Source organism: Montipora foliosa, chromosome 5, assembly GCF_036669935.1.
Source record: "Montipora foliosa isolate CH-2021 chromosome 5, ASM3666993v2, whole genome shotgun sequence".
NCBI classification, from domain to species: Eukaryota; Metazoa; Cnidaria; class Anthozoa; order Scleractinia; family Acroporidae; genus Montipora; species Montipora foliosa.
The window spans coordinates 9,462,525-9,484,287 of NC_090873.1; the positions used below are offsets into that span (position 1 = coordinate 9,462,525).

Genomic DNA, 21,763 nt, shown 5'->3' on the forward strand with positions numbered 1-21,763 from the left:
CTATACTTATTCACTTCTTTTTCCTTCTTTGTCATTAGCATTTAAACAAATTTCAAGCCTTATAAGCCATACTTGCATTTTGTTCACTGCTTCCATTCAAGCTGTTGTTTTACATGATTCATGGGTGACTAAATTAAAACACACAAACAAACAAAAGCAAGTACAGTGATCATACTTACAAGGTCCATAGAATTCTCTGTGATGAACAATTACAAACGGTCCAGGTCTTGGTCCATGTAGAAGAAGAGGAACGGGGAATCTTTGAGGAGGCAAAGGAAGCGGGTGATGCGGGTAAAAAGCAATCTTAGGTGGCACTGGAGGAGGCAACAAGAAATTGCTTTGAAGTGGTCTCTTCACAAACACAACATGTGGTCTTTTTACAATCATAATACGCTGTCTGTGATGTAGAGGTCCTTGCAAGAACCGCTGCTGCCCGTCGACAAATGGTCTTTGCTGTACCGCGATATCTTTGTTAGTCTCCGTTCCCTGAGCGACATCCATTAGTGGGTCATTAGCACCTTCTTTGAAGATCACAGGCGAGGAGAGGTATCGGTGAATCGGAGATGAAGTGTATCGGTGTTCCGCTGGTAAGAACTTGTGCACTGCTGGTGCGTAGTAGTGAGACGGGTTAATGGCTCTGATATTAGCGTTTGACGCTATTGAATCTCCAAAGAACCTGTTGGAATTGGCAGGAAGGCGCATCTCTTCGCCCTGCATAACCGGTTGGCTGTTGGTACCAATTTGGTACGGCATAATACCTTCCGAAATTCTCTGTCGTTTTGTTTCCGGGGAGTCCGTTTTCATTAGAGCTTTTTTCGATACATTTTCCGTGGTTGTGAATCTATTGAACTGAGATTCATTTTTAAGATGCTGTGAAGTTAGAGATTTAAGTCGTACTCTATTTCGCGATCTCTTAATTAAACTGTCGTCTGATTCCTCTGGGCTACTTATTATCCTGCGTTTATTCCGTATATTTGGGGAATTAAAGTGTTCAAAAATTGTGTTTCGTTGTCTATTACTAAATTTTGTTGCTCGATGAAGTCTTGAAGACCGTGATTTTATTTTTTTTGACATTTCTTCACCAGGAATGCTAGTCACTCGGGCGTTGCGAGGAAAATGTATTTCAGTCTTTGAGCTTGTTTCAAATCCATGCCTTTTCTTCGATTTCTCCAGTGTAAAGCCATAATTACTCCTTTCCGCATAATCCCCGGATTGTTTGTTCAAATTGTTTTGTCTTCGGTGTGACCGCAATGATTTTGTGAGGGACCGGGTATGGCCATGTCGCTCTTGTGATGATCCTCGGATCGTTTCAAGTGAAAATGTGTCCACCGCATCGACAGCCAAGATGCTAATTAACCAGAGTACAACCTCAGCCCAAGACCCGATCTTCATATTGCCATTTGGGCTTTTTCAAAAATATTAAACAGCTGCGTTTGATCATTTCCTCTCCATTTTGTTAACTTAATTTGTCCCGTTTGCAAGAAAAATGATAAATAATACAACAAACCTGATTGTTTAAGTCCATATGACATCATGGTAGCTTGACATGCACTACTGGATAAAGAAGTTCTTAATTTACTTCATAAAATGAGAGCAACTCAACCTACACCACAAAGCACCGGTCACACTGTCATAACGAAAAAGGTCAACTATCTATGTAAGTCACTTTTTGTTTCTTGTCATAAGTGAACACACTAGAAGATGTCATTTTTTGTTGGCTTGATACAGTTATTGCTCCACAAAGGGTTAAAAGAGCTCTCTTGGGTCAATCGCAAACCACGTGATGAGGTCTTGATACAGTTAGACAGTTATTACGTTTCACGGCAGGTTGCATTGTTTGTTTAAAATTTATTTACAGAAGAAACAATTTATGACCCTTCACATGTAGGCAAGAAATTACCGGACTTGGATGGACCGCCTGACAGGAATTTCTTGTAAATTACGACGCAAAATTTTCCACGTTATTGGTTAGGTGTGAAATGGCAAAATTCTTCACCCAACATTGACCAACACATGTTGTGTCCTCGTGGTCATTGTCGCATATCGCAACAAGTGCCGTCGGCTTGAAAACATGTTCCATGGCCACAAATCTAGTACCAAGAGCCCACGTTACTCTTATCCAGCGGAAAAAGAACGGGCAACGGACGTTTGGGACGGAACCAGGTCATTGTCTTCTTGGTTTGTTTGCGCCTGCGTGGATTTTCACGAAAAAGAAAACGCCGGCTGTGTTTTAAGCCGATGATACACGGTTCAACATCTTGCAACACTTGTTGCTCAACAAATGTTGAACAATGTTGCACAAACGTGTTGAACAGAATAGAACTGGTCTCCATTTTCGTTCAACATCGTTCAACAACATTCAATGTGTTGAATGGCATATTTCAACATTCAACATGACACGACACACTGTTCAACATTTGTTGAACAAGAGCTGCAACATTTGTTGATCAACAAATGTTGAACCGTGTATCATCGGCTTTAATCTTTGCTTCGATTAGCAAAATCATATCCACACAAGAACGACAGAAAAAAGCAGCACATTCATCGGATTCGGCGGATAGATCGAATGTCGTAAACTTTTTTAAGACCTGGTAAACGAAACGGTGATTTGAAATGGAAAAGGAAGTTTACATAAAACTGATGCATGGGTGTCCTACATTAATGTTCCATGACTGTAAGATTCGCTTGCTCCGGCTTTGTGCAACTGCTGCCAGGGGTCTCTTGAAGTTACTTTTCCAATTTTTAGTAATGGTGATGGACCGAGTCCGATTTGTTCAACACGAGTATGATTGGACGACACGAAGTCCTATTACCAGTTAATCATAAAAATATCAATTTCTGAGAAAAGAAGAAGAGCGAAAGAAAGGGAAACCTGCAGTAAACGGCTGACGAAGGTGGCATAATTTTTTTAATGTCGCTCTGAAAGAAAGCCCCAATTTACGAGTGTGTAGACTATTTCTATGGTGATTGAAACCAAGGTTGTGATTGGTTATATTTAAATTACAACTTTGAATGTGATTGGCTTATTGAACTGTCCGATAACAACTTGGCTAGTGAATCTGTGGTAAATAGGAGTTTTTTCAACCAATCACAATCGAGGAAATTGTAATTTTTATGATTCAAGGAAAAATACCCTTGTGAACCTGGGGATTTAAAAAAATTATCACTCGGAAAAGCATTTACTGACTATACCTTTTTTTTTTTCTTTGTTCTTCGCTTTGAATCTGCTATCAGGTTGTTAGAGATAAAATACCAACACGCTGCTAAAGAATGTCCGTGAATATAAACGGATTTATTTATGTAGAGACTTGATAAATCATCAATATTATCACCGAGGCATCATAAAGAAAAGTACATAAAATAAGGATTTCATGGTCGACCTCGCCCATGCCAACTGATTATTGTCAATTTATAATCACATCGTTCTGTATAGACCAAATAGGCTAACTCACGTTGTATCCAATTCAAACCCTTTGAAAATAAAATGTTGTGTTCAAGGTATTTCCATACCGATATCATTTAAGCCCCTGTCAAACGTAAAATGTTTGGTGACCAAACTTTCCCCGTGTTTGATGACGTGGCCAAACGCTATCAAACAAGCAATCAAACACACTCTCAACAGCTGAATTCGATAAGGATTTTGGGCTTCTTTGACCAGACATCAAACACAAGTACAATAGCGATGTTTGATGCCGTTTGATTGGATGTTTGATGGATTTCATTAACAAAGGCGATGAAACAAGGTGGCCAAACGATAAAATGTCTGGTCACCAAACATGTTCGATCGTGTTTGGTTACCAATTAAACATTTTACGTTTGACCAGGGCTATAAATGCGAATCATTCTACATTATAATGCAAATGCGACACACAAAGAATCTTAACCCCGGGAGATTTTAATCCGGTACATCATTGAGTTAGCCGATTTAGTATATTCACAAAAGAAAAATCCTACAAAGTTGAAACAGTAAGATTTTTTTTCAGTTAAACACTGCTGAATTTCGAAAAAAAAGAAGTTAAATAAGGCATATAAAGACTGAGAACATTATCATTCTCTTTATCGTGCTATAAGGGTGTCACTTCACGTTAAATATTCGTTATAATGCCAAAAATCGAGCAACCTTTAGTTTTAAAGTTCAAGTTTCATCAAACACAAAACATTAAGTCTTTTCAAAATATCTTATGTGTTCTCATTTAAACATCTGCGTGGCTTTAGTTTTTTTAATCATTAACTCACTTCATCACTACGATTAAACATTCAAAAGATTTGCAAGATAAGTACAATACTTTGTCGATAAAAATGAACTAATTATTCACAAGTAAAGTGCGCTTTGGACAGCGATGGAGGACATGACATGTTCTTTAAGCCACACGGTAGTATCACGTGATGCCAGCATCTTGTTTAGGTTCTAAAGAGAGAGATTACAGTTTAAACAAATACTACATGGCTTGTTAAAACTTTGGTTTACTCGAGAACGCGGATTATCAGTGTTCAAGTGTGGAAAAACTGAAGGGAGTAAATGGAAAAACTGCAATTGTAAACATTGCTATATAGGTTGCTTGAGGCATTCGACTTACCACAGTTTGTAACTTTTCGTAACGGTCCCCTTCTTGACGCTCGCCATTTTGTTTCGAAGGTTGTTTCTTTTGATTTCCTCCAGAAAATGCTCATCTGGAGTGGGACAGTTGTCGCAGCCAACTAAATATAAACAACGCGTTTAACAAATGTGTACTAATTACATAATGAAAGCAAGGTGACACACCACAATACCAACCCGGTGTGGCCAACACATATCACCTTGCTTTTTTTAATTAATTAAATGACTACGTCACCTCTGGGCCTTCAGTCCTTAGTTTTGCGGAAACCAGATACCAATATACTGTTTTCACATGGTGTCCCTGACTAATCCTCCGGGAATCGAGCTCTAATATCATGCAAACGTTTTCTTTTGTTTCGGTGGAAAAACAGGGTTACTGATCACGTGAATGAAAACACTATTGTTTGTTGGGTTTGGCGAATTGTTTCTGTGGTATTTCGGAGCCTATTGTTTTTTGTTTCCATTTTATAACTTTGTAGTACAACCATAAAGTACCAGACTCCTCAGCGGCGTGGGATTTGAATCCTACTGTTACCACCATGCAGTACAATCGTTTTTATTTTGCACTTAATGCGAGAGAAAGGGGAATATATACACCTTAGGAAAAAGAATAATAGGCTGTGTATGCTGACAAGATATGTCATGTATGTGTCAGAAAAGTGCTGCGTCCTGTGCTTATTATGCTACTTTAAACAATGGGTGAATTCCCAATTATGCGCTATGGACGTAGGACGCACTGAACACATCGTGGGGTACGGAGTTAGCTTTTCATTCGGTTGAGCAAGAATCAAATCTCGCTTGCTGACAAGTAGCTGGATTTGTTTTCGGTCGCCCCGTATATTCAGCTCTCCCAGGCTTTCTACGAGGCCAACCCGTTGTCTCGCCTCTTCAGAGATGCCAAGAAATGCACTTCATTGGATTCACGCCGATTTCAATAACGATGTTTCTCGTGTTGTCACCCATTGTCATTAATATTCCAACCAGAACCTAATTCACTGTTGAAACAATTACTTCTATTGTTTCTTGGTTGGGAAATTTGAAAGTCAAAAGAAATGTGACGTCAGTGTTTGTAAACAAGAAATCTCCCTACAAACGTCACGAAATGTCCCCCAGGCTCTGCTCTCTCCCAACTTCAACATCACTCGTGTCTTGGAATACAGAGTCATTAAGTGTACCCTAAACTTTGCTTCTTATGTAAAGCCAACCTGCTGCATTTGCCCTTCATCGAAAAATAACGTTAATTGTTATACACCTGGACTTTCGTTCACCAAAACGAGCACTGTGATTGGTTGATTTTTGGTCACGCGGCCCTGATCAAATTCAAATGTCTCCCGACCGGGATACAATTCAGCAGTTGTAGCCCGCTCCGGACGTTTTGCTGCGATTGTTGCGGGAAAGTCTAAATATATAACAAAGCACTTAATGTCTGGTCCCTCGGGAAACTAATTAGTTTTCTTTTCCCTCGAGTCCTGATGTTTCCCTCGACTTCGTCTCGGGAAACATGAGGACTCTCGGGAAAACAAAACTATTTGTTTCCCTCGGGACCATACATTAAGTGTATAACGGATATCCCGGACCACGACCCCAACACCCTTGACGATTCTGAATCCGGCACAGTCGCGGGTATTTTTTACATATGTTAAGGCGTTCCAAGATAAAACTGTTACCTTCACAACTGAGTCCGGTCCAACCAGGGGTGCACTCACACTTGTAAGCCCCTTGCGCTTCAGTGCATGTTCCACCATTTTGACAAGGATTCAACGGAAGGCACTTCGATTCAACTAAAGAAAATATGAACATTTACATGGTTCGGTCAAGACCTCACTTGTCAAGTGTTGATGACTGAGATGTTATTGTACTAGAAAGAAGTAACGAAAGGTCGATGACGGATTTTCAAAAACAAAGCTAGGATATTGGATGAAGGACAGTAAAAGCAAGATGTTGGAACAGAGATGTTAACCAAGTAGATGAAAATCGTCGCACGGACAGCTCATGAAGGGGACAGAAAAGGTGAAAGGTACAGTGTGATGGGATTGTTTAAGGAGAGGTAAAACAACGAAAACTACTAAAGGCCCCACAAACAAACCACAAAAAGGATTTACGCTTATTCTTGGCTTGCAACTAACGTCACGGCGGCCATGTTGATGTAATGAACAACAGCGAAAAATTCTTTTGGGAATTTGTCTCGATTATTATGAAAAACGAGAGCGACATTTTGCTTTTGCTTTGTACCAACCAACCAACATGGCCGAATAATCACGTGAGTGCGAGACAAGAAGATAATCCGGGAATGAACCTTTTCGGACCGGAGTTCTTATAGTATCTACTGACGTTACACAATTCACTTGAGTCTGAAGATGACTTCCGCTCATGTTGTCGAAACGTCTGTCAATGTCATCTCAAACAGTCCTTCTCAGGACTACACTCACCCGGACGATCGTATTGAATTATGATATTTCTTGTTTTCTTTTTCTAATATTCATAATGCAGTAACGTATAATAAATTAATTACCTTGACAATTCTTTCCCATCCATCCTACTCTGCAAGAGCAGGAATACGAGTTTCCATCAGATGAGCAGGTGGCGCCGTTTTCGCAAGGAGAAGGAACACATGGATCTGGCTCTAGAAGGAAATTTTGCATTGTAATCGGAAGAATATAGTAGACGATAACCCCGGCTCACTGAGTTCGGGTGGCGTAACTCCCCCGAGTCTTCCCCGAGCACAGGGGAAGAGCAACCGAACTAGTAATCGGAAGGACTTCGGGTTCGACTCCTGCAAAGGGGCAATCGAATTTTTCGGAATTATCAAGTCCCGAGTCTAGAGCTTCATAAAAAAAAAAAAAAAAATACAAATTTCACATAACATTAAAAGTCTCGATTCCTCCACGGTAATGAACCAAAAACGCCTAGTGCCCCTTTTTATAATATATTAGATATACTATTCTTAATTGTTTTAACTTTTATTTCTGGAGAGCAGTTTTTATATGGGAATGCAGTTTCCCCTATTGCTTTCCTTTACCTATTGTACTTTTGTATATATATTTTCTTTTGTACATTGGTAAGAAGCTTTATTAAACTTAAACTTAAACTTAAACTTTAATTCCGGTAAAAATAAACAAAACAGTCCCGACAAGTGGTCATGTAGTTTTACTAAAAGAAACGAACTAAGGGGCTCGTTTCTCGAAAGTCCCGAAACTTTACGGGCCTTTCTTTTCGGGTGCCATAATTCCCTTTGTATCTTAAGAACGGCGAAAGGTTACGTCAACAAACTTCACTACCATTTTCCTTTGTGTTATCTTGAAAACATGTTAAAAGGCCAGTTTACACGCGAAAACAAGCGGAAGGCAGTTTTAAAAACCCACTGCTTCTATCATTTACTTTTCCAAAATAGCCACATTTACGTGAAGCTTAAAGAGTCTATTAGTACAAGAGTCCACTACATGGACTATCGAATAGGTAGATATTATTGACGGAAACTACCCATCACCTGTCTACTTTGGATGCTGAAAACATAAGTCGATACAATTTAGCGACTAATGTAATTTGGAAGCTGTTTTCATCATGGGGATTTAAAACGTGACCTGGAAACTCCGAGGTGAATAAAAAAAAATTGCATTTCGAGGAACATTTGCTCGATTATGATTTTACTTCTTTAAAGTCGTAGCTGTAGACTTACTGTCGCAATTCCTTCCAATGAATCCTTTACTGCAAGTACATTCGTAGTCGTGTTCCACTCGTGAACAGACACCAAAGTTCCGACAAGGGTTGGGCAGGCACAGGTTTTGTTCTATCAAAAATATAAAATGTTTTTAAAGGTTACAGTGTAATTTCGTTTCTGGTGCTCAAAGTGCGTGTAGGAGTCTGGGCTTAAATTTGTAGTCTAGATCAAGTATAGACTGGCCAGCTCTACGACTTAGACATAATTCATAAGGCTCTGATACCGAAACAAAGGTACTGAGCTACATCATAGTTAATAGACGAGAATGGTTATGAAACCCGACAACTTTCTTTGTTGTAGGTTTTTGTTCTCTTTTTTGGCCTTGACCATGCACAAAACACAATAGTTGTTTACTCCGTACTGAGGAACTAACCAATAGAAACGTGTTGGTTACGTAATTTATGAATAGTGTATGAGCGCAAAACAAAAGATTGTGCACGGTCGTGGACTTTCCAACCTAAATCTTGGCATCTTTGTTTGCTCCTTTGATGTTTGCCGAGCTTCCAAACCAGTCCCCTCTCTTAACTATGGCTACATAACCTTGTAAACGCAAGAGAATGTCGAGGTATGTGCTCTTTTCCATTAACAAATGAAGGAATTTGAAACACTCTTTTACCTTCACAATGGCCTCCTTGAAATCCATTGGGACAATGGCATCGATAGGAATTCATATAGGCCGAGCATGTGCCTCCATTTAGGCAGAGATTCACAAGGCACTGACCGTTTATGGAGGACTCTAGATAATAAAACAGTCGCATCTTAGCTAAGGGGTTAGGAAATGACCCTCGATGAAAATCAAATAAAATCAATAGACCATTTTACAGTTGTAGCTATGTTACCTGACCCAAGAATGGAAGCAAGCGGCTGTGGGTGACCCTGTTTTGCTACAAACCTTCGCGCTTTTCTCATGTCAAGGTAGACTAATTAGAATCACAACAACACAATTTACATGACAAAAGCAGTGAGGTCTGTATAAATGACAGCCTCACAGCCATTCATAGGCTAGGTTACTAAGCAAACAACTGTAAAATGGCCTGTTCAAGATGTATGTTGGTTGGTAGTTCCGTGAACATGTTAGGGTTTCACAAATACTGAATTCACGATTTTGTTACGATAGAGAGCTGGTTCATTTCACATACTCTTGATAACAACACTATTTAAAAGGCTGTTTTAACGATGAAAATGTCGCTACCTTCGGTATGATCCGCGCTTTGGTGCATCAGATGATGGTTGATGACAACAGGGACTGGGAATGGAACTTTCTGGGGATACATGACCGGGAAAGGTATTCGATGGACCATCAAGCGTGGTGGTGAGGGCACTGGAACTGGAATAGGCTGAGGCGGTGCTGGAACCGGAAATGGAACTCTCTTGATTTCCGGCGGATATCGGATATAAACTGGATAAGGAACATGACGGATCGACGATGGCTGTGGGACAGCTACAGGTAAGAATACTCTATGGATCTCTGGTGGTTCTTTTACAGGTACAGGTACAGGATATGGGACGCGTTGCAGTCGTGGAGGAGAAGGAACTGGTACTGGGAAAGGGACTGGTACATTTCTGATCTTAGGAGGAGATGGCACAGGGACTGGGACTTCTTCGATTTTTGGCGGAGACGGCACGCGCACCGGCACCATGACTTGCTGTATGGAGGGTGGGCCAGGTACAGGGACGGGGTAAGGTACATGTTCCACTTTTGGCGGTGAAGGAACTGGAACAGGAACAGGAACTTTTTGAATGGGAAATGGAGGCGGAATTGGGGATACTACTCCAGATGGAGGCATCCCCTGGACATCTATAGGTTGCTGTGGCACAGGAGCGTCTGGAGGCGGCATCATGGAATATTCTGGGGGAATACCTTCGTTCGTAAGTGGTGAATCTATAGGAGGATGATTTATCATGGCGCCATCTGGAGGTGGTATTATGGGAACATCTTGAAGAAGAGGGGGTCCTTTCATAGGAGGACCTGCTGGTGGTATCTGGTCACCCAGTACCTCCGGTGGAATTGGAGGAGGGACTTCCACTGGAGGGATTGGTGGAGGAATAACATCAGGTGGGATCGGAGGCTCCAGTTTTGGAGGGGCATCAATATGAATAGCGTATGGAGGGGGTGGAGCAAAATGATGCATGTGAGCATGATGATTGTGAAAAGTCAGTGGAGATACCAAATGATTTGGTGGTGGATGACCAAACACATTAATCGGCAATGGTGTCAAGTGACCAGGATGTTTTAACAAATGCAAGTTATTATTTTCGCCATGAATAAAAGGTACAGGTCCGTTTCCATTGAAAGGTCCATGCACGTGAATCGGGCCTTGTCGTAAATGCGTCGTTCCTTCGTTAGGAGTTTGCGCTGGCGGTGGTTTTTGCTCAACGTATTCTGCCGGGGCACTGTTAAAAAAGAAGCGTGGTCGCATTTCCCTCTCAAGATCGGACCATTCCTGCCGTTTGCTTCCTGGTTGGTTCCTCGCAGGTTGTCTTGTGCGATTAGTTGCGCCATTTGTGCTCTTATCAATTCCTCCCGTGCCGTTGCTAAATTGCTTATACGGCTTGTCAGGTGTCGCTCGAGTAACAAAATTCCAGAGCTCTCGAGCTCTTGAGTGATTTAGCAAGTCGAGAGCTTTTACTAAAAACACCGAATTTGTTCTTCGATGGCGATGGACCTTGTTGCGCAGTTTCGTTTTCTTACTAACCTTAACTTCATGTCGGCGTGAGCAAGACTTGCCTTGACAAGGAGTCCTTTTGCCACCATTAATTGTAAACAGGTGGTTCTTGCGATGTTCAGATGTCCATGTCTTCGAATCATCGCTTATACCAATGGCTTCCTTGCCGCCTCCAGTGTTCGCGCGCCTCAAGCTCCCTTGTTTAGAACGGGACGTAAATTTTCCAAGTTTGACCGCACCAGTTTGATTTTGTAATTCGATAGCATGGCGTTTTTGAAGACCTGTTGTCTTGTTTGTTTCGGTCCACGCCAATGTAATGAAAAGGTGAAGAAAGCAGAGTCTGACTGGAAGCTTCATTTGCGCACGTCATTTGAACATTAACTAAACAACATATTTGTGGTCATGTCAGGGAAAAACTAGTGACCATTCAGTTAAAAAAACCATTGACCAAGATCGTTTTCTCAGCGCAAAAACCGGACCTAAAATCCGTAGAATTATCTCACCAGCCTACGTGAATATAAAATATTAAACACTCCCCCAGCTAGGTTTATTGTAAAAATAATAGTCATCTCATGCGGAAAGGCACTGAACCCAGGATTCAATGTTGACCTTTTCCAGATGAAAAAACAAAAAAAAAAAAAAAAAAGAAAGAAAGCAAACTTAAAATCCAAACTATTTCCGGAGTACGAAATTGAGGCAGATATCATGTCACTTCAGACAACGATGAAATGATATATGAAATAAAATGAAGCTATGATCCTCGCAGTTATGAAAGCAATTTTTGCAATTGCATAGAGAAGCCTGAAAATTTCCGGACTTCAACGGGGTTTGAACCCGTCACCTCGCGATACTGGTGCGGTTTAGACAGTTGGTTGAAAAAATGAAACCACATCTAATGTTAAATGATGTGAACAATATGTGATTTAAAACACACTTTCTAAGTTCTCTTAAATTTTGTTCGTGAAAATAGAATTTTTGCCCTCAGGTTATTACATTGCGCATGAACGCATAAAGCTAGGTATGTTTGGTTTTGGAGGACAATAGAGAATCAAGTTATACTCCATTGCAGTATCATAAACAAGATGCCGCTAAGATGCTGCGCCGTTTCGCCATAAAGTTGGAGGCTGGAGTACTGTAACACATGACAGACTGATACTTGCCAATATCTGATGCGCTGAAGGTTCCATGAGGGGTTTAGTAAGCGATCGTCCACACTGCTTCTTTGCGTCCATAGTTTGAGGCTTTGCTTTTGCGGTATCTCCTTGTGTCTTGCTATCATGAATGCTTCAGACTGGATTCGAACTTTCCATGTTTCACCCAGGGAATGAGAGAGGTCGACTGAGATTTCCCACATTCTCCGCTTTAAGAATTCACTCGAAAACAGAAAAAATTGATATATGTATCAAGAGCTTTGATACCAAACCCATTTAATTTCTGTAATTTTTAGAACCATTGGAAAATTGAGGCTCAACCAACATTTATTAATTAGACACTGCCAAAGACATTTCATCGATTTGGAGAAAGTATGCAAACATACATTTCAGGATTACACGTTACTTGTGTTTGCAGGTGACCCTTTCACGGTTAATTTGACAAAGAAATTGCAACACTGAATAATTCTTTTAGACTGAAGCCGGCTTTTCGAAGACTCGTGAAATTTTAATTGTTTAAATATTTCTGCAATTGTTTTCCATATTGACATTGGCGACTGTTTGCCTGCATTTGATACAACACCATCATGACTAGAACAAGAGACATTTAAGCAAATGTGAACTTCACGCATATTGATAATGCAAGAATTCAGGACATACGCTGGACCCGTGGTACTTTTAATAATGCTTTGCTTCTTAACGTTCGTTGAGACTGCGCGCGCGAACTTTGATCATGGATCAGGTCTTGGAATGAACAAAATAGAATCCCGTAGTGTTTCCTTCAAGAAGTCAACTCTTAAGCGGAAATCTAAAGCACTTCGAGAGAGTCATACTGGAATGGGGCCTCGACAAAATCTGTTACTTCATGTTAAGAAAAACTCAGACAGTCCTAATTCAAGGAAACGATATAACAGATACAGTAGTGGTATTTCGAACGAATATCACCTTCAGAAGAGGGATTACTATTTTACACCAGCTTCCCCTTACAGTGAAATGCTAAATCCTGTTGACCGGAGAATGTTATTAGTTGACCGTGGAGAGAAAGGTAACCCGTTAGCTGGTATTCATTGTAACATAACTACTTGTTCAGAATCGCAAAGAAATTTGCTGGTTTACCCATCCTATAGCCCACTTTCACTTCACGTTTCGGACTAGTGATCGAGCTTGGGGTAGAGAATTAAAGTTTCGTTAGCTTGTCCATTTTCGACGAGGATTCAATATTTCAGGGACGCACAAGTTACCGCAACTTTACTTAGGGGTATCGAAGGGAACCGGCTTGAGACCAAATGATGTAGTAAGCACTCACTGAAAACCAATAGAGATCACTTGATTGTTCATAATTCAAAATTCGCAATAATTGCTTCGTTTGCACAAAGATGCTCCGCACTTCAATCGCTCTCAAGACCCCCTCTGTCTTTGGGCCTCCCAGAATTCAACTTCACCACCACTTGAGTGTCGAGTGGTTATCATACTTTCAGTTGGGTTTCATCATATGTTCTGAATGTTTGAATTAATCTAGTGCATGGTGCGAGGCTTGAATACTGCCGCATATAAAATATATGTATTATTGGGTTCATTATTGGGTTCCTTAGTGCTTATAGTCAAAGGACTGACAAGGTCTCATTTCATTTTCGAGGCTATTCATCTTTGTAGGCCTCATGGTCTACTTGAGATGGCTCAGAGCAGTTTTACCGCTTTCAAGCAGCATTCTTATTAGAAGGATTGGCACTACAGCGCTGTATAACGTATTAGTAATGTGTCGGTATCATATGGAAACTTTATTGCTGAACAAGATGCGGTCATTATTGTGACGAAATCAATCACCGTGGCAACAAGAAAGCCCCGTGTAAACACTTTTTTTTGTCTTTAATTGCTTATATCTCAAAAATGAACCCGGTGACCCCCATTTTTTACTTCTGGAAAGTGATCAGAAGGACAAGGTAAAAAATTCTGTGCCGCAGATTCAGAGCAACCTTAAATCTGTGATTTTGTTAAGGTGGCTCTGATTCCCCCGCAAAGATTTTTTTAAACTTTGTAGAATGTTTCATCTTGGCCTTCTAATCACTTTCCAGCAGTAAAAAATGGGGGTAACCGAACTCGTTTTTGAAATAAGAGCAACAAAAGACAAAATATAGGGTGTTTATACAGGGTTTTCCCGTTTCCAAGGTAACTTATTACGTCACAATAATGATCGCATCTTCTTTGGAAATAATCGGTGTTTCATATGGTTCCATAACATTGCTGCTACGTGATACAGAATTGCAGCGTCAACCATTTTAAAAAGTGTGTCTCCTCAAAGTGTTGAAACTTGTTTGAGCCATCTTAAATACGTGCGACGCCGCACGAAGAGGATTGTAAAAAAGGTGTGGCTTAACTCAAAGTTCCCCAGGCTCAGATAAAGAAAGTCTTAGTCGCTATATCTTATGCAGTGTCACTTATATCATATTTCATTCAACTGTAACGGATTTTTAAAAAAAAGATCGCTCTGTGACGGTTTCAAACTTCAGTTAGTAAAGCACTCGCAAGGGAGCGAGTCCCCCGTTAAAAGCTTGGCTCCAGTTGTTCAAACGATAGATAGCGCTATTCACCGGATAGATCACTATCCAATGGATAGCGATATTGGTTTTGCTATGACTTATCCACTGGATAGTGATTTATTCGGTGGATAGCGCTATCCAGCGTTTGAACACGTGGGGTCTGACCTTTCAATGTTTGCATCGATCCCTTAACCGCCTGGAGCATTCTCAAATTGTCAAATTTCCGTTCCTTGTTTTAATTTGCAGGACCATGTCATTTCCACGCATGTCATCATGGAGGAATCTGTGTTCCCAGAAGGCATGGTTTCTACTGTGAATGTCTTCCGGGTTTTATGGGAACAAGATGTGAAGGTTTGTAATGCGGAAACAATTCGTTTCTTATCTCAAAGTTTTTGTCCCCATCGAATCAGCAAATAAAGCAGGTTTGTTCAATTCTTGCCGTTTGCATTTCTAAATGAACATCATTCTCTCCACTTATTCAACGTAAGATTCATGGGATTCTACACAAAACCTTAGTTTTCTTCAACCGAAGAACTCTTAAGAAATGTACCAAACGGTAGGACGCACGTGCAACACACGTTGCAATCATAGTTCCACATCGCGCAGGACAGCCGCACACTTCGTACATGTAATGAAATTTTGAAACGGGTAATTCCAGCGAGCCGAAAGTGGCAACGGTTGTTATTGTCGGAGTGTATTTTATGTACTCGTATTCGAAATTCGTCGACTTACTGCGATTTTCATAATTCTGTGGAATCTCGTCTTCAATTCAAGCGCCAACGGCCAGACTGCTTTTTGGCTTCCCGGCAAATCAAACTACCGACGTCAAGCCGAGACACGGATGCCGAAATCAATTGATGCGTGACATAACCTACCAATCCGCATCTTTGGTTCCCACGGTATATTAGTACATTCCAAAACAACACCAATGGAAAGCGATGGAATCTGTACGAATCTCTTTTTTCGGAAGAACCTCTAAAAGCATATCATAATGGTATCGAGCTGTGAACTAAACAAACTCCAATAGCCCACTTCCGATAAATTAAAATTCAGTCCAAAACAAAAGGCATCATCTCGAGGCTCTGGGGAATAAACTCATACAAATCCTTATATTTATTCCCCAGAGCCTCGGGATGATGCCTTTTGTTTGGGACCGAATTTTAATATATCGAAAGTGCGCCATTGACTTCGAAGTTTCCGAGGCGGTGTCGATCTTCCCTGTTATGTTCGGAAATTTGATTGACGGAAGCCAAAACGCAGTTTAGCGCTTAGCCTTGATTCCGCGGAATTATAAAAATCGCAGTAACCTCGCGAACGTTTAAGATTGAGTAGGACAGAAATAGGGTTAAGGGCACTCGACGTCTACGTTGTTTGAACGTGCAAAGTAGCTATAAGTCTCTGTTACGAGCCTGAAGGCCCATTAAGGTCGGCGCTTATCTCCGGTTTCCGTAGCATGAAGCGACTAGGAGCATTTATGCTCCCCCTGGATGGGATGCTAGTCCATCGCAGGGTTACCCCCAGCATTACGCCAGTACCCATTTATACACCTGGGTGGAGAGAAGCACCGCGAGAGTGAAGTGTCTTACCCAAGAACACAACACAATGTCCCCGACCAGGCCCCGAACCCGGACAACTGGATCCGGAGTCGAGCACACTAACCATGAGACCACCGCGCCTCCCACGTAGCTATAGCACACTATAATAGTAAAGTTCTCCAACCGCTTCAGTATAACAAATTTTAGGATGTTAATTCGTGCAGTTAAAGAAGAGTGTGGAACAACAACGTGCAAACATGGTGGAACATGCACGGAAATAGCGACTGGAAGACATATTTGTACATGTCCTGTTGGTTATCGTGGTGAAAATTGCGAAGGTGAGTGTCAGCAGGAAATAAATGTGTGGTCATCATTTTACATTATCAACTCCATTGATAAAACCATTTTTTTTAAATTCTGTATCTGTTCAGTGTTGGTCAAACTGTGTCATAGTGGAAACTGAATTTTTTTTTTCACAATGGGCGAGGTACACAAAAGATGTATTTGTCCCAGAAGCTAACAACACATCATTTATTGAATAATTCCCTTTGCAAAATTCAACGCTGAACAATCAAACAACTTATACAAGAAATGAAGGACAGGTGTAATGTGCCCATGAAAAGGATAGAATTCAAGTTGCTTGGCAACGGGCGAAAGAACAATCGAAAAGCAGGCATCCGTAACACCGTTCGGATGCTCTACCCATTGAGTCACTAGAACTCACCTGACAGCTACAATAAGTCTAGGTCTTGGATGGACAAAGTATCCCACTGGTCTGCGGGCTCTACAAAGTTATGCGCCATAGCTCATTAAAATACATGAAATAATGGGGGTGGGGTGCAAGGGTGGGTGCAAGGGTGGCGTAGTGGTGAGGGCACTCGCCTCCCACCAATTTGGCCCGGACTCGATTTCCAGACTCGGCGTCATATGTGGGTTGAATTTGCTGGTTGTCTTCTCTGCACTGAGAGGTTTTTCTCCGGGTACTCCGGTTTTCCCCTCTACTCAAAAACCAGTATTTGATTTGATCTGCATTAATTTGTTGATTTCAGTTTACAGTGTCCCCAATTAGTGCACAAGCCCTAGAACGACTCCCTTTCCTTTCCCAATTCTCGGTTTTCGCATGACGTCACGGCCGCCATGTTGGAGCCCCTAAACAAAGAAACGGCGGCCACGTTGGAGCTCCGACCAAATCCCCCGGGAATTTAACTCTATTATTATGCATCGTCTTCTTTTGTTTTCGTTGAAAAACATGGATGATGATCACGAGAGTGAAAACTTACAATACAAGTTGCTTGAATTCGAACCTACCTCACAAATCTTTCTTGCTATTCCTGCTTACGAAAGCGCCACATTATATTTTTCTAGAAAGGAGTAATTGTCATCCTAATCCGTGCGTCAACGGAGGTTCCTGCAGTCAGTCGGAGGAATCGTACACCTGTGTGTGCCTACCGGAATACAAAGGAAAGAACTGTGAAGGTCAGTGTAATTAACATATATCTTGTTAGCCTCAAATTACTCAGTTAGATGGGATACCTTAAACTGTCACCTTAAGTTAACTTACAGTCTCTCTCTGTGACAGAGAACGCAATCTGCTTAGCTTTATAAGGGCTTAAATCTGTTGGGGGAGCTGGAGTGGTACAGTAAAGATTGGACTCGCCAATATGGGGCGATTCTTGGGCCAATGTGGTCCGAGCGCCATTATGTTGGTCAGGTTTGTTGGTTTGCAACCCTGCTCCCTTCACAGGCTCACTAGTTTTCCCCTTCACCAAAAACCACTATTCGATTTGATCTACCGCATCCCCTATTTGGTAGACAGTGTGAGAGAAAATTAAGCTTGAGAAATCATTAAAGTTATTATTATTCTTGTTATCATAATTATTTTATTATCACTCCGCATAATTCAAACTGGAGATGTTACAATGTCGAACTCTCCATCAAGTCCACTGGACTTCAGACGGAGAGCAAGTTTCGCAGGATGTTGACAGTGAAAGAAGCGCAGACCTCTGTAGTCCTTTTATGCCTGGAATTATTCCTATATTGTCTAAATAGTTACTTGGTATGGAACAAAAAATATCCCTGTCACTTGGACTAATAATAATAACAAAAGCAATAATAATAACAACAACAACAACAACAACAATAATAATAATAATAATTATTATTATTATTATTATTACTATTACCATTAATTAATCATTATTATTATTATTATTATGTCACTGAACTGTGCTTTAGCTCAGCCATAGCATTGACAGAATGAAAAAATGGCCGCCAATAAATTATTCTTTTGTCTTTGTGTTAATTAGCCTAACTAGCCTTGTTCACACGCGTAGAATCGAAGGAATTTGGGCTGTAAAACGAGACTAGTTAGGCTAATTAACACAAAGACAAAAGAGCAATTTGTTGGCGGCCATTTTTGCATTCGGTCAATAGTAGTAGTAGTAGTAGTAGTAGTGGTAGTGGTGGTGTTAGTGGTAGTGGGAGTGGGAGTGGGAGTGGGAGTGGGAGTGGTAGTGGTAGAAGTAGAAGTAGAAGTAGAAGTAGAAGTGAAAGTGGAAGTGGAAGTGGAAGTGGTAGAGGTAGAAGGAGAAGAAGAAGGAGAAGTAGAAGTAGAAGTAGAAGTAGAAGTAGAAGTAGGAAGTAGAAGTAGAAGTAGTAGTAGAAGTAGTAGTAGTAGTAGTAGCAGCAGCAGCAGCAGCAGCAGCAGCAGCAGCAGTAGTAGTAGTAGTAGTAGTAGTAGTAGTAGTAGTAGTAGTAGTATTAGTAGTAGTAGTAGTAGTAGTAGTAGTAGTAGTAGTAGTACGTGACTGCTATTCCTACACAGAGAATGAGTGAAACGAAGGCCATAAGGCGAAGCAATCTTTGTCCAGTGCAAATACGTAAATTTTCTGTTTTGTTTTTTTGTGGCGAGAGTATGAGGACAATTTGCTTTACCAACAGAAATCAACAAGTGCTCGCCAAACCCATGCAAGAACTCAGGAGTCTGTTTTGAAGTGATCAACGACTACGTCTGTAACTGTCCACAAGGCTTTAAGGGCAAAACATGTGAAGGTTAGAGTCTTTGTCATTACCTTTACAGATATGTGGACCCAGTAGTGCAAGTTATTAGATACAAGACGATTTTGGCAAAGTGTTCCCTTGTTTTTCTGCCCAACTTCGATATCACTCACGTATGTGAATAGACTGTTTTCATGTGACGTCACGCCAGCCATGTTGGTGTTCCTAAACAATGGAACGGCGACCATGTTGGTGTCCCCAACTAATACTCCAGGAATTGAGCTCCATTATCATGCAAACGTTTTCTTTTGTTTCGGTGAGCAAGGTTACTGATCACGTGAGTGAAAACACTCTATACACCTAATTAAGAATAGGTAATCACACGATTTCGAGTGCAATTTGGAAGAAATAAGCATGAGTAAATGTTTTCCAAGACGACCAAAATTTGTTATCTTTGAAAAAAATTAAAAGAGCTTATTTATTCCAAATTGCACGAGAGAAATCATGAGATTACTTATTAATAATATACATGAAAAAATTCGAGATGGTTAAGCAGAAAAAACGCACGCGTATCACGCAATCAGGGAAAATTTTCGCCATAAATTACGCCATCCAGGGCGCGCGCTTGGTTTGAAAACAAAAGATTTGATTGGTTCTGACGAAATCCTTTGCTTATTAGCCAATCATATTCCAGAATTTCGATGTGAAATTTGCACCGGTATTACACTTTTTGCACTGGTGTATTACACCAGCATGTTCATTAAGGAAATAATCGTTACTTTGTTTACTAGTAATTTGTTTTATACTTTCACGTTTGGTTTGTAAGTTTTCAGTGAATGTAACTCAATTTATTGCCTAAATGGTGGGACGTGCAGAGATGAGCCAACTGGATATCACTGCGATTGCCGCCTTGGATTTTATGGAAAACACTGTGAAGGTAGGTTTTCATCGTCACTAATATCAGTCATGATATTACAATAGATATCTGCACTTAAAAACAAATAAAGTCTCGAACATTCCCGGTAAATGGATTAGCATCCTCAACTTAACTCCATTTCTTCCTGTACGGCCATTAACGTTTCAGTTCCCAACAGCAAATCCGGTGATTGATACGAGCGTTTTGTTGTTTGGTTAGGTCACGTGATCTCTTAAAGTCAGTGGTTGATTTTACCGAAAAAAAAAAAAAAAGCTTAGAAAAAAAGCCGGCCGACCTTGAGATGTTCTGTCCTAACTAAATTTTAGATACGGTCCTGCCAGAATGTAATATGGCACCACAGCACGGAAACAATCCTTCCAGTTGTTACGCCATGTTGCGAGTTGTACAAGATAAGGCGAGAGCAAGATCTGATTCATTTTTTTCACCGCATTGTTCCAGTAACAAACCACATCCAATTCACATTGAATTGAGAAACTTGAAGCCAATTTTTTTGGGGAAATCTTGTAGACGACTTGTTTGACGAATCCGCATTATCTTTGTCGCAACATTTTTGGTAAAAGTTGTGTTAAACGTTAATAGATCCTTCATCATTACACATACTAGCCTCTGCATGCTTCCCTAATCCCTGTGACAATGGTGCTTCTTGTCTAAAATTTGGTAATGAATATTCCTGTCAGTGCAAAAGAGGGTTCTCTGGAAGGAGGTGTGAAGGTATGAAGACTTAGCAGTTTTACTTCGCTATTCTTGAAAAGTAAGTAGAACATTAAAAAAGCCCAAATAAAAGAATGTTTTCGCCTTTAAAGGGATTTTAAGCTTCCTATAAAAACCTATCCGGGTTCCTGAAGAGAGAGAATAGCAATCCGTCTGGACGAAAAGCAGGAATCACTTTTCGAATGCTAACGAGACATGGAAGTTGCATGTCTCACATTGTTGACAACATATAGATATCAAATCACGTTATTCTATTTCTCTCCATTTATTTCTTTTCTTTTTTTTTCTTTTTAATAATAATTCTTTTTGTCTTTTAGTCAAAAGAGTCTGCTCAACTGGCCTTTGCCTCAACGGAGGAACTTGTGTGGATGGCTCCTACACCAATAGTAATTACGGATTTGCATGCATTTGCACAAAGGATTATGAGGGCATTTTATGTGAGAAACGCCTTCTGGCAGCAGACCTCTGACTTCCAGACCTTTAAAAGACCCTGCGAAATCTCTCTTTTTAAAAATCTATAAAAAAAAAAAAGCCATTATCCTATAAAGTTAGCTCTGACCTGTTGCGTCCTATCCATTCTTCTTGCTCTGTAACAGATCTAAGTTTCGCGGAAATTAAACGCTTTCCTAACGCAGAAGAGGAAAATTAAATAGTGTGAAACACTTTTCACCAGCTAGAACACGCTTTGTAAAATAATGTCGTGTTTTGAAATCACGTTTTAGACTTCAATGAGTCAAAATTTTAATAAAAATTTATAATCAAACTTCTCTTTTGGGGCCCTTTATTTCAATATCCTAGACAGCTTATTAAATGTTCTTTTAAGTACTTCACATGGGGGGTTATTAGTGACCACCTTAGTGAAAACTCTTGTTGTCCTAGCTTGTATGACGTATTTGACAAACCTCTATGGTGTA

General features: G+C 40.5%; 2 protein-coding genes across 5 annotated transcripts in view; one reads left to right on the forward strand and one right to left on the reverse strand.

Moving 5' to 3' along the window:
* Positions 1-11,834, reverse strand: part of LOC138002118 (neurogenic locus notch homolog protein 1-like) — a 42,417-nt gene extending 30,583 nt beyond the window's left edge. Inside the window, exons 1-8 of the mRNA XM_068848210.1 lie at positions 9,508-11,834; positions 8,932-9,051; positions 8,274-8,384; positions 7,110-7,220; positions 6,265-6,378; positions 4,578-4,698; positions 4,237-4,243; positions 180-1,410 (exon numbers count right to left, since the gene is read on the reverse strand). Coding sequence (XP_068704311.1) covers positions 180-1,410; positions 4,237-4,243; positions 4,578-4,698; positions 6,265-6,378; positions 7,110-7,220; positions 8,274-8,384; positions 8,932-9,051; positions 9,508-11,338 — 3,646 coding nt within the window. The 5' untranslated portion in view covers positions 11,339-11,834. The remainder of the gene's footprint in view (positions 1-179; positions 1,411-4,236; positions 4,244-4,577; positions 4,699-6,264; positions 6,379-7,109; positions 7,221-8,273; positions 8,385-8,931; positions 9,052-9,507) is intronic.
* A 661-nt stretch (positions 11,835-12,495) lies between these two features.
* LOC138003576 (fibropellin-3-like) lies at positions 12,496-21,609 on the forward strand. Of its 4 annotated transcripts, none has more exons than XM_068849695.1 (8): positions 12,496-13,177; positions 14,916-15,020; positions 16,429-16,542; positions 17,570-17,680; positions 19,145-19,255; positions 20,028-20,138; positions 20,816-20,889; positions 21,167-21,609. In XM_068849695.1, the coding sequence occupies exons 1-7, from the start codon at positions 12,772-12,774 to the stop codon at positions 20,845-20,847; spliced, it is 990 nt and encodes a 329-aa protein (XP_068705796.1). In that variant the 5' UTR covers positions 12,496-12,771; the 3' UTR covers positions 20,848-20,889; positions 21,167-21,609. The 4 variants fall into 4 exon arrangements, with proteins under 4 accessions (XP_068705796.1, XP_068705798.1, XP_068705797.1 ...); XM_068849697.1 differs by having other exon boundaries at positions 20,742-20,849; positions 21,167-21,594; XM_068849696.1 differs by having other exon boundaries at positions 20,816-20,849; positions 21,167-21,305.
* Positions 21,610-21,763: the final 154 nt, after the last annotated feature.

What these genes read in the sequence shown, in the direction of transcription:
- LOC138003576 (XM_068849697.1), top strand. Translation starts at nt 12,772, where the DNA reads ATGCAAGAATTCAGGACATACGCTGGACCCGTGGTACTTTTAATAATG. An exon ending in AGTTGACCGTGGAGAGAAAG is followed by an intron (nt 13,178 to 14,915) that starts GTAACCCGTTAG and finishes TTTAATTTGCAG; the next exon opens with GACCATGTCATTTCCACGCA. An exon ending in TTATGGAAAACACTGTGAAG is followed by an intron (nt 20,139 to 20,741) that starts GTAGGTTTTCAT and finishes TACACATACTAG; the next exon opens with CCTCTGCATGCTTCCCTAAT.